This window comes from Pholis gunnellus (genome assembly GCF_910591455.1).
Source record: "Pholis gunnellus genome assembly, chromosome: 18".
NCBI classification, from domain to species: Eukaryota; Metazoa; Chordata; class Actinopteri; order Perciformes; family Pholidae; genus Pholis; species Pholis gunnellus.
Genome location: NC_136545.1, coordinates 11124982 through 11143361, shown reverse-complemented (window position 1 = coordinate 11143361; position 18380 = coordinate 11124982). Strand labels below are relative to the sequence as shown.

At 42.1% G+C, this 18380-nt stretch overlaps 1 protein-coding gene across 1 annotated transcript; it reads left to right on the top strand.

The window, feature by feature from the left end:
- Positions 1-845: 845 nt before the first annotated feature.
- Positions 846-17173, top strand: fgf10a (fibroblast growth factor 10a; the record flags this gene model as incomplete). Its single annotated transcript, XM_079179734.1, has 3 exons — positions 846-1293; positions 13967-14070; positions 16266-17173. The coding sequence occupies 3 exons, from the start codon at positions 846-848 to the stop codon at positions 16464-16466; spliced, it is 753 nt and encodes a 250-aa protein (XP_079035860.1). The 3' UTR covers positions 16467-17173.
- Positions 17174-18380: the final 1207 nt, after the last annotated feature.

Sequence of the window (18380 nt, the reverse complement as noted above, 5' to 3'; positions counted from 1 at the left end):
TCAGTTACACACTCAAGTAACTTCAGACAAACCCAGAGAAAGAAAGAGAAGAAAAGAACAACGTCTGGATTCTGTGACTCTTTTTGTTGTGGCCCGCCTTGCGTGGATTTCTCGGGACATTTTATGAGAAGCAGCACTAATCCTTTTTTTTTTTGAACTTTTATTCAATTTGTACTAAGCAGTTTGGCATCTTTTATCCAGACCTCCTCCGCCTTCCTGTTATCCACCTCCCTGGACTGGAGAAGATAAGTGGTTTGGGACACGTGTGTGTGTGTGTGGAGTAGACTTTTTAGCAGTGTATATGAATGAACTGGGTGTTTTTGTCTTTGGATGTGAGAGTGTAGGTGTACATTGAAACTTTAAAAAGGGATTTTGAGTGTGTGTGTGTGTGTGTGAGAGAGATAGCAACCAGGGGGCAAAAAGCGGCAGTCTTTGGGAGGAGAGGGAGGAGGTGGTGAGAGGTCTTTGAGGCGAACCCCCCCAGTTGTTCCTGTTGCGAGGTGATCTGAGTTATGGATGTTGACGCATTCCTGCGGCGCCGCTGAGGAATAAACAGCACCGGGGACTACAGCAGAGTCGGCCACAACACTGCGGGCTCCGCCGCCGCAAGCAGCTGCATCATCACCCTCATCACCATCATCATCATTACTGATAACGCTACATCACGTTTACCGCAGCCAGCCATTCTAACACCTACGGTCCCAGTGAGGTTGTGGGCCCCCAGGCGGAGGAGGTGTAGTCGGTCAGTCAGGGGGAGTTTCTCCCGCTCTCGCTCCCTCTCCCTGCACCCAGCTCAGCATGCCCCAGCCCCTGAGCACCTCCACAGCTCTCCCAGCTCCACTACCATGTGTAGATGGACAGTGACACAAGGTGCACCGGTCGCCTGGTTCTCCACCTGCCCCTGCTACAGACCCCCTTCACTCCTCCTCTCCCTCATCTTCCTCGTCCTGCTTCTCCTGCTCGGACCCTCCTCATCCTCGCCCGTGTCCGCTTCCTCACCAGACTCTGAGAAGCACCACAATGCACCGCGAGGGGCTCCCCCTCATGTCTTCATCTCGCACCCGACACCGCGCTCGTCGCCCGCACCGCTGCACGCGTCCTCTGCGAGGTTGCCACGGGCGACCAACCTGTCATCGTCCTCTGCGACGGTCGTCGGGCGCCACGTGCGGAGCAGCTACAACCATCTGCAAGGAGACGTGCGCAGGAGGAAACTGTTCTCCTACCAGAAATTCTTCCTTCGCATTGACAGGAAAGGAAAAGTTAATGGCACCAAAAGTGAGGATGATCCATACAGTAAGTCCACTTTGTTTCATTTCTGAATGTGTTTTATTGGTTCTTATCATTTTTAGATTTCTTTGAAGCTTTTGCTGGATATTTAGCCATTCAATTTCCTCTTTTTTGTTGCACTAAAAATCAATAGAAGAGTGCAAAGGGAAGTCTACGCTAGGATGTTTGCTATTAAACATTTCTATGCTCTTATGAGCACTAGGACACATTATGGACTGGTTTTCTCTTACTGCATCTTGTGTGTTCATCTGGGAAAAGAGATGTTTCTGGTTTTCCACCCTGGGCAACCGCGCACATTAAGACAGGTGACTGGGCAAAGGAACAAATAACAGAGCTGCGTGCTTTCCAGCCTTTTCACCATGTAGAGGCAGGCCAGAGAGAAAGGGAAGGGGGAGCATGAGAGTGGGAAAGGAAAAAAACTAAATGAGTAAGCAAGGAAGATAAAAAAAAAAATAAAAAAAAGAGATGATCCACTGGAACCAATTAGAAACTGCCCAGAGAAAGTTTTTCTTCTTTGAGGAAATATCTAAAACACAGCTATTACCAAACCCCCGGGGAGAATGACAAGTACACGGACTCCTCGCTGCAGCTATAATAGTGGTGGGCTTATGCTAAGTATGCGGTTATATGGACTCAGATGTAAAGTATTAACTATGCAATTCCTGATGCTTTTTTATGGTTGTACAGTTTGAGGGCTGCGAAATATGATTTTAACCTTTATGTATCCTGAGAAGGGTCACTGAAGCACACATGCTCTTTTGTCAGCACCACTCAAGTCTCACATTCACAGTTACAGATCCTCTCTTTCACACTGGGTTGACTCCAAGCTCTTAGTCCTCCACTGTGGGGCACTGAGAAACTGCACTGGTACCTCTAACGCACCTTGAGATAACCTTAACTTTAGTTTTTGAGTTGCACGATGAAGGCAAAATGCAACACTTTGTGGAATCAAATCTATACACTAGCAAATATAAATGTACTTTTAACGACTGGAAAGGGTGTAAGGGTCCTCATAATCATTTATGACTGATCCAGAACAGAAAATCAGCTGTTATCATTCTGTAGTCCACAGCTTCATCTTCTAGTTAAACACATCTGGAAGTTCTCCAGGACTGCCACAGTCTTCTGGTTCTCTGCGCGGCTCAGAATAGCTGCATGGCCTCAGGGCACATTGACAGTAGTTGTTGAGGGAGAACAGAACATTACTCCCACATTTACCTGCCCAGAGTTTCCCTGCCAGCTCACCGAATTAGATGCACCAGGCTCATGCTGCATTACGTCTGTGTGTGTTTGGAAGTGTGTGTGCGTGTGTGTGACTGTAATCTTTATAAATGGATCTTTATCGCTCGCACAGCTTCATACACATGTCATAGGTTTGTATGCATCTGTCTGTGGGTCTGTGGTGCTGTACAAGCCTCTCCTGCTAAGAGCACACACACTTGAGCACAGAGAGGCCAGTCTTGCACATGGCCTCCATATGGCAAAGCCCACTTTTATTAGGGCCAGGGCCAGTGTGAATATGTGTGTGCGTGTGTGTGTGTGTGTGTGTGTGTGTGTGTGTGTGTGTATGCCACTCAGACACCAAGGCTCTGCCAGACATGGCTGAAGGAATTTCAATTAGCGTCTCTTCCTCCCTCCCCTTGCCTGCAGTCCTCTCTGACACACGCATGCACATGTGCACACACATGCACATAAAGAGCTCGACCATTAGGGTGCAACGTGTCACTAGCTATAATGGCATCAGGTCATGGCATTAGAGGCACCATCCATCACTTTCAACAGCTCTCGCCACTTGATTGTGGTGGGAAGTAGGTAAGAACTTTCTAAAGGAAAGGGACAATCTTAAATATGAGGACTTGGCCGTGGAGGCCGAACCTTTCAGGTCACATTTTGTCTTCGTAGTATATTTTGTGGATAGTTTGCTAAGTTTCAAGTGCAGATGTTTAACGTGTTTCAAATTAAAAGATGAGAGGACATTTGGAGATAAACTGAGAAGATTTGGCTGTTATGAAATAATGATTAATTAATCAGTGTATCTGCACGATACGTGTTATGTGTAGGTGCTTGCGCATTGATAGTATTTGCATCTGTGCACAAGCTTGCATGTAGAGCAGTTTGTATGCTTTGTATGTGCCACCTCCTGCTACTTTGCATGTGCTCCAACATCCGCAGAGGACAAATTGTACCTTTCAAACTAAACCAAACAGAACCGAATTAAATTTTCCTCCCTTAACTGCAAACATGGATGGGGTAATTGACTCTCTGCATCATGTTTTTGCATGACCATTCCTCCTCAAAAGTTTCAATGCATTTATTCCGCGCATGTGTATGTTACAGATTATAACATTTATACTTTATGGTGAGTTTTAGAGCCGAACCAAAAAACAACTGCTTCAAAGCTGCTCACAGATTTTTGGACAAATTAGGTCTTTAATGCAGTTTCCTGGCCTTCATGTGCTCCTTAAACACACATGGCTCTTTTTAGAAAATGCAAAAATCCACTGCATACAACATACTACATCATATAATGTAACAGTGTACAAAAATTGCTCCAATGTTTCACAGCAAACCCAGGTGTTGCACAACTATAAGTTGACCCAAGATCTTATTTGTCAAAAATGGACTACTCCCTTAGGAAAGCATCAAATTGAACGCTGGAGAGGGGGCAGTTGTTAGTGTTGTTAACATGGTCTAGTAGTCTGGTAATGTTCAGGAGGTCAGATTGCAAATGAGTGTCATTAGATGGTGTCAGAGGTGAGGAAGAAGTTTCAGCTCCAGCTCCGGGGTCGAGGCTCTCCTCCACAGCCGAGCCTTTTCTAATCATCTGGTCAAAGCTCAGGGCAGTACATCATTCAGGGTTTAGTGCCTGTATTGTGAATGTGTGCTCGCTGGTGCATGTCACTGTTTGTCTATTTGTACTCATGTGATCAATGCCATTTTATCCATCTCACCCCGTAAGGCCTTCAAAATAATCCTGCGCGGCCGTCACGTATTTAGCATTGATTCTGCCACTGACCATAAGCAACAAAACTGTCCGTGTTTCCTTTCTCTCTATGTCGTCCACAGACTGTTGCATCGTGTTTACAAAAAAAACGCATAAAGCAATGAAACAAATGGACATGTGTTTGCAGTTGGACCTCAGGCTTGTGGTCGTGCGTAGCTCAATTAGTACTGAATGGTGCCAACTTGACTAAAGTTGCAGCTTTGATTCTCACTGCGGCCATCAGGATTGTAAAAGCTTCCACACATACTGTACTTCTTGTTAACACTAAACAGGGAAGACACATTACCCACTGACATGAAGGAATCAAAAGCAGCATGATTTATGGAGAGGTTCATACACTGAACACTATTCGGATTTAGTGCAGGTTTTGCATGTCCAGGCTAATTACACAGGTTTGCCGTCTCTGGTTTGACCTCTAGCTATTGACCCAAGTCAGGAAGCTTTGTTAATGCTAAGGTCAACACTACACATAGCGCATCCCTTTTAGCCATTGTGTTACTCTGCCACTGTTTGTCATGTGGCGTATAGCTGGGGGATGCATATTCCACATTCCATGTGCAAGACTGTGATACATTTTTATTTCTAATTATAGCTTAAGATCCAAATTGTGCAGGAGAAAACATATTTCCTTGCAGTGCATGTTCTCCATCATACATAGAAATGTCTGTAATTGAGTATAAAAAGTTGTATCTCCTTCATGTAATATATTTTAGAAGTGCCTGCGACTGTCGGTAAGAGAAAATAAGGAAGATCCCTGCACAAGAATGTAGGAAAACTACACTTGATTCTAGAAAAACTCTAGAAATGTTAAAATGATTTCACCACACTGGCAGATTTTTCCACTTGTTTTGATTAAATGTGATTATTAGGGACTCAATAAAAATCACTTTGTGAGATGGAGATTTGTACGGTCAACGTCACAAAAAAAGCACCAAGAGAGTTTCTATTTTAAAACATGCAGAATTTAAATTTATCTCCTCTGATCTACTAAACCACAAGCACTCCTTAATATTTCTCCTCCGCATCCATAAACCTCCAATGACTCAGAAAGATGAATGTGAAACAAATATGTATCAAGTGCTTGCCCTTCCTGACCCCTTTGAAATGAGTCCCAGCCTTGTCCCCTTTCTCCGTTTCTGTACGTCTTCATTTGACTGCCTTCACCGTTTCTTTCTCCCTGCTCTCTGCTTGATGAGCGTGTTTAGGGTTCTCATGGGAAAAGGTAACAGTGTGGTCCATAAAAGAGAGTTATGAGGAGGACCTGGATGCACCAGAGTTTAGTGTCAGCATTGCTTTTCATTCAAAGTAACTTTGACATCTTCATGGACTCTTCTTTTCCAACAGCCGTAAATAAAAGTGGTGCCAAACGTCGCCGCACAAGCTTGTTCTGGAAACACTGAGCCCATCATCGAGTCCTCCGTGTTTAACATCAACAATTCACTTCAGCTGTGCTCTGAAAACTTACAATAAACAATCCTCCCTCCACTACTCCAGCGTTCATTGTGCTTATGGCTGAAACAAATAGTAGGCGCTCCTGATGGGTTGTAAACAAATATCACGGAAAGCCATTCAAGGTAACGAGTGAAATTAGCCTCTTTTACTTAGAGCCTCATAACATCTTTTGCTTGTAAATCATCAACTCATTTTCACGTGCCATTCTTCATGATGCTGTTTTGTTAATATCTAGAAAACGGCGAGAGTCTGGATCGAATCATGTCAGTTTTGATTCATGACTCCTTTTACTGGAATCTACGGAGCAAACGCTGTCAGTCCTGCAGAAACATTACATAACATTGATTACATATTATATAATAGCAATGTTATTTTACTATAAAGAAACCAAGCCAATGCATTGGTAACACTTTTGTCAACTTTTGAGAAAGACGGATTAACAAGCCATTAACTGGTAACAAAGTATTGCATAATCTTTGACTCCGAGAGTCGGAATGGTTCAGTTTGGGACAAAACGTAATCAAAGTGCCAGAAATCAATATCTAAACAGCCGAGACTCTTTTCACTGAGAAAACCTGCATTTGCAGGTTTCACTGTAAAACAGAGGCTGTGAGGGACTAAGCGTTGCTGAATTTACCTGCTTTAGAAATGTACAACTTGTGGGCTTTTAATAAATGTTAAGCATAGTATGAGACTTTCAAAGGCTCCATTATGAGTTGTTACACAATAAATTCTCTGGCCCCTACATTGGAGCAAGATACTCATCGGCATTTGGCATCTTCATCTCCTCATTGCAACAATATAGTGATGGTCTAAAAGTTGTCAGACAAAGCTTTGATTTGTGGAAAAGAGTTCCCATTTCTGACTTGAGTGACTAAAAGGCAACGTTTCGCTCAAATGCTATATTTTCTTCTAGAAGCCATTTTATTGTGAATCTACAATAAATTACTATTATTTTTAAAAAGTCTTTTTCCCATTCATGGCTAAGAGAAGATAAGAAAAAACAATTACCATTAACAAAGCACCATTTTCCATCTCCCACACGGGGGTGAATGTGAAGGTCCAGAGATCCAGATGTACGAGTGCCTTTTGACCCTGTAACCTAACCACCCGAACGAGGTCATTTACAAAGCATGTGTGTGTTGATGCTTCGGATGTCTTTGAAAGAAACACGCAGTGCTGAAAATGATCAGAACAACTCTTAAATAAAAGTTTCCGATCGAGTTGTTGGTCAAGATATTTCTACACTGTTGAAGTGCAGTTGTCATGCATTTGAAAGCACGTGTTTCTCTTCCCGGAGTAGCTGAGGACAATAACAGGATCCGTCTCATTTTTCCATCACTGTTTACATATTTCCCATCATCGCTGCTCGATATTTTCCCATCCATTCGCTGCCCTGTCCATTAATGTGTCAGCTACAACAAAACTGAAATAAGAGCCAGCAAAACTGAAATAAGACCCACCAGTCAGGCACCACCTTAAACAAAAGTCTTTCAGCAGCAAATCATGTTTCTGTAAGATCTTCTGCCGCTTTGGAGCGCTCCGGCTCTCCGAAGAGAAAATAGCTCCCAACTTCGAGAGTCGATTACTATCCGCACAGAATCTCAAATTGGACATCTTTGTTTTGACGGATGGCCTTTTCTATTGTTTATGTTATGTGGAGGATTCTTGCAGCGCACAATACATAAATATCTTTGAGAGAGGAAGAGAATGAACGAGGATCAGGGGGAGATACTATGACTTACAACTAGTTCTCTCAGTAATGAATCAACCAGACGTCTAAACATCTATCAGGATTTGGTGTGAACCGTCACTTCCATGTAGCTGGTATGTGCTAAATGTGCAAACATGTACTTTACAAATACGCCGATCTGGAAGTTGTGTAGAAGTGTTGAAAGCATGGGAGTAGAGTGATGTCCTTGAAGTTTTACATCTAATCCACTGGGTCCATATTATCTATATGGAAATGAAATGATAACATCAATGTAAAATAAAAAGAATTGCAGTTTGCAGTGGAAACATTGTGTTGTTTAATTACTTAATTTGCAGCATAATCAGAGGTCCATGACCCTTAATAAACTGGGCTGAACAGTGACCTCTTGTAGCAGGAAACAGAACAACTCTCAGACTCTTTCCTTTTTAGATCTGAAACCATTAGCAGATTAATCGTTTGGGTGTTCGACAGAAATGAATCAAAAGACATTTTTCAACTTTCTTTGGTTCCACCTTCTCCAAAATGAGGATTTACCAGTTTTATATAAATTGTACATTGAATATCTTTGTTTTTTTTTTAAGTGGGACACAATAACATTTGAAGATGCCACCCTGAGCTCTTAGAAATTGTATACAAGAAAACAATCGTTACTTAAATTTACATTGAAATTCAGATTCTGAAAATAACAGCTAGTTTCAGCTTAAGTGCTTTCCAAACTTCTTTTAGAAAACCCCAAAAAATGAGCCTTAATTGCCTTGTAATATATATATATATATATTCATCGGACTTTCTCCACCAGCAACTATGCTGAAAAATGCAGAGGAAGCCTTTTACTGAAAGTGTCATTTTGGTGTTTGCCTGCAGAATTCATGGCCAGTAAAGCAGCGGGAGGCGAAGAATAGCACCTGTGACAGAAAACATCCAGGGCTGCTGCCATATAGACACCATATGCGCCCCCCCCGCCCCCCCTCATGTTCCTGCCCCTTCATACTCCCTCACTCACCCCTAGCCCTGGTACACACATGCGCACACACACACAGACACACACACTGCATGAAAGTGAGGCTCTTAATGGAGTCATCAAAGGTAGAGCTGAGTCCAGAGGGGCATCTGGACAGCCTGGCCGTTTGAACAGAGCAGTCAGGAATGCCAGCTAATTACCCTGTATGTGTGTGTGTGTGTGTGTGTGTGTGTGTGTATGTGTGTGTGTGAGAGAGAGAGTACTGTATGAACACATATGCATGTGAGAGGAGAGACAAAGACAGTATGAACAATACAGAGACAGAAAGTGACAAACTGAATTATATCTGCGGTGTAAAATAACCAAGATTCCTAAAGCTGAAAGTCCAACACCATCAACTCCAACCACAACAGTTGGGCAACCTCTCACTGGCAGCTGAACTTTAAATGTGTAAATAATAAAAAATGTGTGAAATGCAGATGACCGTCACAGCACTTTGCCTGAGAACATAACTCCTGCCGTGTCAGGCCTGTGAAATGATTTGACAGTAACTGGCAGCTTTGGCAGCTTTAGCGTGTTGGCAAGTCAACTGTGTTAAAGGAATCACAATATCTCAGGTGGTTATATTTTTGTTTTTTTCTCCTCTCCATCAAATCGCCATTAACATCACTGCGGATTTCGTTTGGTTTCCTCCCAGCTGCTCTTAAACGTGTGTGACATAACTTGCTGCGGTCGCGCTGCGCCGGGTAAAGTGATCTCAAATTATGCGGCGCTGGAATGATGAGCAGCGCAGACGAGAAACTTAACGCTATCTGTTGGCTGGGCCTCTGGTATTTTAAACTGAGGGTTTACGCTCAGGTGATCCGGTTTGCTTGATTTTGGAATAATATGGGTTTGTTTTTCTTTTGGTTCCCCGGCCAGTTTTGAAATCACATACAGCTTGAAGAACGGTGTGTGGTTTCGGCTATTTCTGTCCAACAAGAAAGACAGTGATGTGAGTGTTTCTGGCGGGAGAGGAAATAAAACCATTATGGGGGCAAGAATAAGCTAAATAACACAGTGAGTGCAGGTCAAATCAAACCATCCTGCTAATGAAAAAAAGACTTTGAACCCCATTCAACGTAGTGCACAAAAGGGTGCAAAATATTGGTTTAATCTAATTTATAACCCAGAAATTTAGTACGAGCAAAACTAATTTTGAAAACAAGTCAAAAAGAATTTGGTCCATATTTATACTGATACAATCAGAAACAGGCCTCAGAAACAGGCCTTATAAGCTCTGGTCATAACCGTCGGCCAGGCAGGCTTTGATGTGGCCACTTAGCGCAGGATGATACTGTTGTCAACCACATCAGTCTAAACCAATACCTCAACGCTCCTCAAAACACATATTATACAGCAGTTTCCACTCCCAACACAATACCTTCACCGGCACTCACCAAGCAGACTGCACAACCGAGAATTGTTTGAAAAAGAAATCCTATAAAAACCATGGGTTTGCTGAAATACAGCCGAGGCCAAGAAGGCTCTTTTTCATGCCTTTTGCTCTTTGTTTTTCTGTATCTGTGTGTGTATGTGTGTCTGCCAAATACAGCAGACTAGTTCAATATGTTTAACTGATAACTGATTTGGTGGTAAATCTTTTTCTTTTCAGAATGTCTTTATTCTCCTATTGTATCTTTCATGTTTTTACTGGCAGTGCAATGGATTTTCTGTTCATTTCAGTGTTTAGCGGTTGCATGGATGTAAAATAAAGTCACAATGAACACAAGGCATCATTAGTCCCTCTGCTGCTAGAGTTTAAGAGAAAAACGATCTCAGACCTCAAATAATGCAAATCAGATATTAACAAACAATACATGGGCCACGTTTGCTTCATGACATTTTTGTCGTTCCTTGGAGGACCCATTTATATTTCACATCTACCAAAGAGCGAGTTAATAAGTTGCTGCAGAAAAACACAGGAAGGTCAGGGAATCATCCGACATATCCGAGTATTGGACCCACGATAACAAAACACAAAAACATTTCCATTCTTGTCGCTGAGGGAGTTCATGACAGAAACTAGTCAGATTCTTCACAATACAGAGTGAGACCACTCAGGACTGCAGGAACACAGCAGACCCACTCACAGCTGGTCACCATGTCGAGGTCAAATTGTGAACAACGGCAGTATAATCTTCAAAAAAAAGTCCCTGGATAAACAGTGGGAACATTTTCATAACCTCCCTTAACCTTTAGGTTCAGCTGGAGTCTCAACGACGGTGTTTCTGATGGGGGGGCGGGGGGGGGGGGGGGGGGGCAAGGGTCGACAGGAGCTCTGCAGTATGTGTGTGTGTGTTCCTGTTTGTGTATGTATGTGGATCTGCGACCATGTTATGTACGAGAGAGTTTTGCTGTTTCGGAGCAGTATTTTCATCACAAACGTTACAATGCATGTTACCTTGCAAGTGAAGGTTACTCTTGACTTTATTTTCGTTGACAGAGCACTAGAAGATATACAAATATTAAATATTACTCAAGGTTGCCTAGTTTGTTGTATCTCATTCCCCCTCTCTCTTCCCTAATTTCCTGTCTCGAAGAAAAGCATGAAATACCCAAAACCAAACTGTAGGCTACTCCAACAGTTCTACAAAACTAGACTTTCTGTTGCAGTGTGTGGGCAGCTAATTGTGCCGTATGTCTAGTCTCAGGTTTAAACTTTGAGGTTTACCAGGAAAGAGGGATGAGGACTGAAGGAGCGCTAAGGTGAAGACATAAATAATGGATTATAGAAGGTGAAGGTTAGGAAGTCTGAGAGAACCAGACGCAAAAAAATGTAAATGTGGATTTAACATCACAAACAGTCATAATCCGCTGGTGTCATAACTCTCCTATGAGCAATAAAATAAATTAAACATCGTTTGTGTGTCTGTTTTGCATTATAAAGTAAGATTTCCATTGATGTTAATGGTTTTGACAAGGTCCCATTAGAGTTAAACATCCCCAACTAAACGTGGTGATCTTCATGAACTGGTTAATGAACAGTTTCTTACCGTCAGACGGCCAGGTTGTGTTTATTTGTACTCGTAGCTCCGTCAGCGTTACAGTTTGGGTTTTGGCTGGCAAAGACCCTTTTGGCTTGTGTTTATGAAAGTTGTTGTGTTGCCCTATTACACACAGGTGTTTGTCCTTGGTAGATTCTTTAAATAAATGTTGATAGCGGAAAATGTCCATGCCTTTTATATTAACTGAACCCTGCACTGTTTGTGCTTTCAGTGATGGGCTATAAAACTTTTTTTTCTCTATACTTAAAAACTCTAAATTCATGATTAAGATGGGCTGATCTCCAGTGGTTAGAGAGGGAGAAGTCGAGCACCAGAGCTCGAAACATTCAGTGTGTGTTTGTGTGTGTGTGTGTGTGTGTGTGTGTGCACGACTGCATCTGCATGTGAGTGTGCATGCAAGCTCGGGTCCTGTTTTTCTCCGTCTCCTCGCCATAAACTCTGTTGTTGCAATCTAAGCCTTTTGTTGCAGCCTGGCCTTTTAACTCGCAGTCAGACGGGCTGCTTCTGGTAACTGGTAAAGGGGCCATAAAAGAGCCCTGTGCTTTGTTTTTTTTGACAAACCACATCAAACGGAAGAGGAAAGGGTTTGAACAGGTGAAGCTGCCTTTAGCGTAGCACCGACAGATCTTATTCTGACGGATCACAGCTCAGAAATGTGTGTGTGTGTGTGTGTGTGTGTGTGTGTGTGTGTGTGTGTGTGTGTGTGTGTGTGCGTGCGTGTGTACGTGGCGAGATGGAACATTTTGAACCCGATAAGTGTTGTGTTGTGGAACACGTCTGTGAGTAATGGGCTTAACATAACGAGCCAACATGATGCACTGTGCGCTTTGAAAATCGACTTGAAGTTTAGAGGTTTAACGAGCCTTTATTGACCAAATAAAGGAACCGTGGGGATGGGTTAATGCCAAAGATTACATTTAACAAAAAGAAACAAGGCCAAGAACAATTTGCAACAACAGCAACACATATACAAGAGAAAATTGCTTGCAACTGCGAAAACATCAAGTTCATCTTTTTATGCCATTTCTTTTATGGTTCCAACCGCAAAACGGTCTCCCAATGATCTCTCATCGCTTTTGCAAAGCAATGTGAAGACAATAGGAGACAACAGTTGAGCAGTTAAGCAGCAATAGATAAATGCATGAAGAGAAAAAGAAAAGACATCTCCAGGGTAAGAAGACATGTGAGAGACATTAACTTCATCTTAACCCTTCATATCATACTATATTTATTGTTTTTTGCTTCTTCAGGTCAAAGAAAGAAATCATCAAAACAACAACTAAACATTCACAATTTTTGCGTGAAGCTGAGTCCATCTTCAGTCTTGTATATCAACCTTACTACTACTACTGTATATCCAGACACATTCAACTGATTTTCAGCAAACCAGCATGGCATAAGCTTGTCCATAACACATAACTCGAACAAGAAGCTGCCTACTGTCACTTTAAAACCTCAAGAATGACAATAATACACCTCTAGAGACACTTTATATAGACTGTCCCTGTTTCTCACTTCATTCTCGCAACTATTCCTGCAACCACGCTCCACTTCCTACTGGCCCCTTTAGCTAATCCCCTCAAACCCCTGATAGTTTTACGGCTTGGTGTAACTGGCTTTAGGACGAGAGAAGAAAGGGCCGGCGACCACAGCTTAAACCAGTAATTGTTTCAGGCTTGAAAACTGATATGGACGCCTTGACCTCTTGCCAGTCTGGCAGCCAGAAGCCTCTCTCCGTCCTGTCCGTGTGCCTGCCTGCCTTAGCTCCCCTGGTCAGAAAAACAAACATAGGACGGAGAAATGTTTTTTTCCTGGCTTACACCTCGGTCCCAGGGCATGCAGCCCACAAGCTAACCAGCAAATGAACAGGGGGCAAGAGGTCTGAGGTCTGACTGTCACATAGTGAAGAAAAAAAAGAGAGGGGGAGACAAGACTGGGGTTCACTTGTGCGAAAGAAACCGAGATGATTCAGGTTTCTCCTTGCGGTATTTTTAAGCTATTTTGCAGAATTATAGAAGCTAATTAAGAGTGATGCATGTTGACCTGAAAACCAAAATGCCCTGTTAACATTTTAAACTGACGCTAATACAGTCAAATACCTATTTCAGATCCCTTAATCTCTCCGATGAATATTCAGATTTGTCTTGGTAACAACACTTGCAAGAAGCGGTAAAGCCATAAACTGCAGCACTCGTGCCGAAGGGTTCAGCCAATCGATGGAATAGTTGACAGACAGACAAAAATATCAATTTTGACAGTGGATTCGTTATAACTCATTTCTAAAGCTAAATTTGACGGTTTTTAGCTTCTCAAAAGTTAAGATTGTTTTTACTTTACGCTGGTTAATCTCACTATCATCACTAATATTGATATCAATACAAGCAAAATGTTAAATCAGCAGAACAAAAAGAAAACCACAATGTACAAGAATGCGACAATATCTGCGGGACCAAGCCGCACAAAGTTTTGAAACGTTTGTCTCTCTTTCCCCACTGCACCAGGTATGTTGGAGATCAAGTCAGTGGACGTGGGAGTCGTGGCCATCAGGGGCCTCAGCAGTAACTACTACCTGGCAATCAGCAAGAAGGGAGAGCTATACGGAGCGGTGAGTAGCTGATTCAGTAACGTTTTACCATGATCTGCCCATTTAAATGTAGGATATCCATTACTTATTATGTTTAGCGTCCGACACTTGTGCAGGCTCATGAATGTTAATGTTTTTACTGCTGATACGGTGTCAAATATGTGTGAATTTGATTGAAACAATGCCACGCAAAGATACTTTTCTCCTTAAACTGGTGACCCTGCAGCTTTGACTTTTCTTGAAAGCTTTTTTAAAACAATGGACAAGACTCTCTATTCCAGAAACAGGAACCACAGTTAGTCAATGAGAGCTCTCCTCCCTGCTACCTACCTCTCCTCTCCGCTCCATTCAGAAAAAGGAAACACAATCCTGCAGTTTCTCAATTCTGCTTCAGTCCCTGTGGGGAGGGCAGCCCTTGTTTCATCCGTTTTCTCCCTCGCCCTCCTTCTCTTTATCTCATTCTCTCCCTCGTTTTTTTTCTCTTCTCTTTCGGTTACTTTGAAAGACCCAACTTTCAGCGCGTCTCTCTGGGAGCCACGCCACAGATGAAATGACACACGGTAGAAAGAGACAGAGAGGCATTCTGTTGCATGGCCTGAAACTGAATTCCCATGACGTCTTCTGCTCGGTGCAACACAAGCCATAGTAGCGCGGTGGTGAAGGGCTGGCGTTCGATTACACTTGATGGGTTTACACAGTGACTTCTTTATCCGGTGGTAATCAAATGAAATCATTGTTTCATTACGACGGCAGATCAATACACGCAAGGGACACAAAGGATTATGATTGCCCTTAGGTTCTTACCATGATTCAATTTGTATAGAATTCTCAAAGAAAACTAACGATGAAGGATGAATCAATTCACTGTGTGGTCTCTGCAAAATGAATCGTGTTCAGCAGTCATTTCTCTATTAAATGTAGACTTTTTAAGATCTGGCCAGTGAGGGAAACAGGATAGATATTATTATTTTTTATAATCTATTACCATAATTTAATGTCACTTATGATTACAGTTTCATTTTTTTAATCCACTTTTACAATCCTTTTGATTCAAAAGGCAGCCAGAACACACACACACACACACACACACACACACACACACACACACACACACACACACACACACACACACACACACACACACACACACACACACACACACACACACACACACACACACACACACACACACACACACACACACAGCTTGGTCGTACTGAGCACCAGCATGCATTTAAAAGCTGCACAGTGTATGTACAATATTTTCACATTGCTTTGTGAACATTCATTTACTTTTACTTCTGGAACCAATTAAAACAGCTGTGGGCAGATACACACAGAGAGAGACAGAGTTATATTGTGCATGTGTGTGCATGTGTGTGTGTGTGTGTGTGTGTGTGTGTGCGAGTACATTTTTGCTCGTGAACAACCGCATCCAGTGAACTGGCTGTTTAAGCGTCGTTAGCCTTAAGCACAAGGGCAGCTTCCAGTAAACTGACAAATGTTACTCTCTCAGATCATTTTCTCTTTATTTACCACTGGGTGGTCACTAAGGTAACATAAGCCACAAACACGGTGTCACGATGCTCTTTGCTGGCACGGAGCCCGAACCTTTGAGACGTCACATCGCACGCTAACCTCTCTCTCCCCCTGTGCCCTACAACACACGCCCTACACCCCCCATCATCCACTCCACTGACACACAAACATCACCTACAGCAATCTGAGTTCCATGTCCAATGTTTACAATCAGCTTGATTCCACTGGGGGATTGTGCAGCAGATTATTAAGCAATGACTGAGCATTTGTTGGTCCATGTTGTCATAAGAGGTAAAATATCAGGTCGTGTCTGTGCTCAGAACAACTAAAGCGAGTTATGATAGTAATAATGAAACTCTTAATAATGAAACTGAAAGATTAAGAAGAGGAATTGAGGACAAGATGTGGATAAGGAGAATACACATTGGATGGGAGGAAGATCATGACTAGGCTCCATTAAATTGTGGGGTTAATAAATTATACAGCAACCACAGTTGTACATTATAATAACCATCTGAATTGGGATAAGTTAAATAGGGTCATGGAAAACCCAAAGATATTAAGTTTACTATCATTCAAGACAAATAAAAAGACTGTAAACTGGACTTAGCATTAATAAACTAAATGGTTTCAGGTCTTACAAACTGACATTTACACTCCTTGTCTTTCCCCTTCAGAGGGACTTTGGTCCGGACTGCCGTCTGATTGAACGCATCGAGGAGAACAAGTACAACACCTACGCTTCAGCAGAGTGGCGCAACAAGAAAAAGCACATGTTTGTGGGACTGAACGCCAACGGAAAGCCAATGAGGGGGAAGAAGACACGGAGGAAAAACACTGCCACTCACTTCCTGCCCATCGTGGTACAGCCACGATGATTGGACATATCAGCCACGAGAGAGCTCTGCACAATGCAGGGTATTGGACTCTTTTGGAGTTACGGCGATGGCTACATTGGACAGATCTGAATCAGATCTGAATGATGCACTGAGGAGGAACGGAATGGAAACCTATGGACATTTTTATCTCTGTTGGATAAAGACATTTCTATTTTTAAAGAAAGAAATAAGATATATTGCCTTACAATGTATATTTTATTTTCTGTTTTAAGTTATCAAGTACATTGGCACAGTAGAAAATATGAAAAGAAATGACTTCTGTGCCAAAATGTGATTAGTAACTCACATTTCTAGATTTGTGTACATGTAAAGCGCTTGACAGGGAAGAGATAAAATGAGAGAATATGTAAGAGAGGAAAAGAAAAAGAGAAGAAGAGGAAGTATGGATAGAAAGCCGACTGATAGAAAAGGAGGAGAAAAGACAAGAAAAGCAGGAAAGGAAAGGATGAGAAAGAGTTAGCAGTCAAGAAGCACCATCACAACAGCAAGTCTAACACTATCATATGTTTTCTTTAAATTTATTTATTTTGTGTAATATTTAACGAAAACGAACAAAAACACAAAAAGGACGAATCTTGTCTTTTTTACCATTTATGCTTGTCTTATTGAATACTTATCATTTAAACCTGAATAAATATAAAAAATATATTTGTCTGTAAGTTGTTTGACTGACTTATTTTCACGTTTCAATTATTGGTTGTTCATATTGTAAATACACAGTAAAGAGATAGAAACAAATACATAAATAAACTAAACATTCAAGGAACTGCCTCAATCAGTTGACTCCGTAATTGATCCACTGTATTCCTTTTATATTAAGATGAAAAGTACTGGGAATTAAAAGATTGGAGTCCACTTACTGGCTTTTTCTGGAGCTATCAAACGCATCTCATGGTCTTCATTGGTAGATGGACCTTTACTCAGTTTGACTGGATGGAGCAACCACCATTCAATGATGTTTACTGTGTGGTTGACAGCTTCAGAGCTAGTATGTATTACCATTTCATAAGGTCAAGAATCATCTAATATTATCTGTTAATAATCATCTAAAACAAACTGTGAGTAAGTCGGTGGAGCGCTTTTAAAACCGAGACGTGAATCAGGAATCTGTAAGAAATTAGATTTTTCTTTTAAAGAATCCCAGCAGACAACCTGGTTGATGAGTTCAGGGGTTTTCATTTTCTCACCGCAAAAACCTCTCCTCTTACAAGTACACATGGCAAACATGGCTTCCTGGAGGATAAACACTGTCTTTTATGTGATAACAACAAAGACAAAACAGGCTTTAGAAATGGCCGACACACACGCAGGCTCTCTCTCTCTCACACACACACACACACACACACACACACACACACACACACACACACACACAGACAGACTGAGGCGGCTGGGTAAAGTGGTGTGTGCATCAGTGTGGTCCAGCAGCTGGGAAAAGCCTCCTCCTTGACCTTACTTGTCTGAAACCTGTTGCTGTGCCCCCCAGAGACAGAAAGACACATGGAACAGGCCATATGGTATAACGTAAATATCACTCCCTTGTTTATCACCTGATTCTAATTAACTATGATGTCATGTTTTCTTTATTCCTCTCTCGCTTTCCCTCTTCTTTTCTTAAACTCCCTCTCTGCTGTCTGGGTCCTGCTGTTTCCCCCAGCGCTGCATTCACTTTTTTTTTTTTTTTTCCCTTGTTTTTCAAACTTTTGTCATGTCTTGGTAAAGTTCAGATAGATTCCAGCATTTAGAGGGATCAGACCTAGAGCAAGGTTATCGCACAAACACACACACACACACACACACACACACACACACACACACACACACACACACACACACACACACACACACACACACACACACACACACACACACACACACACACACACACACACA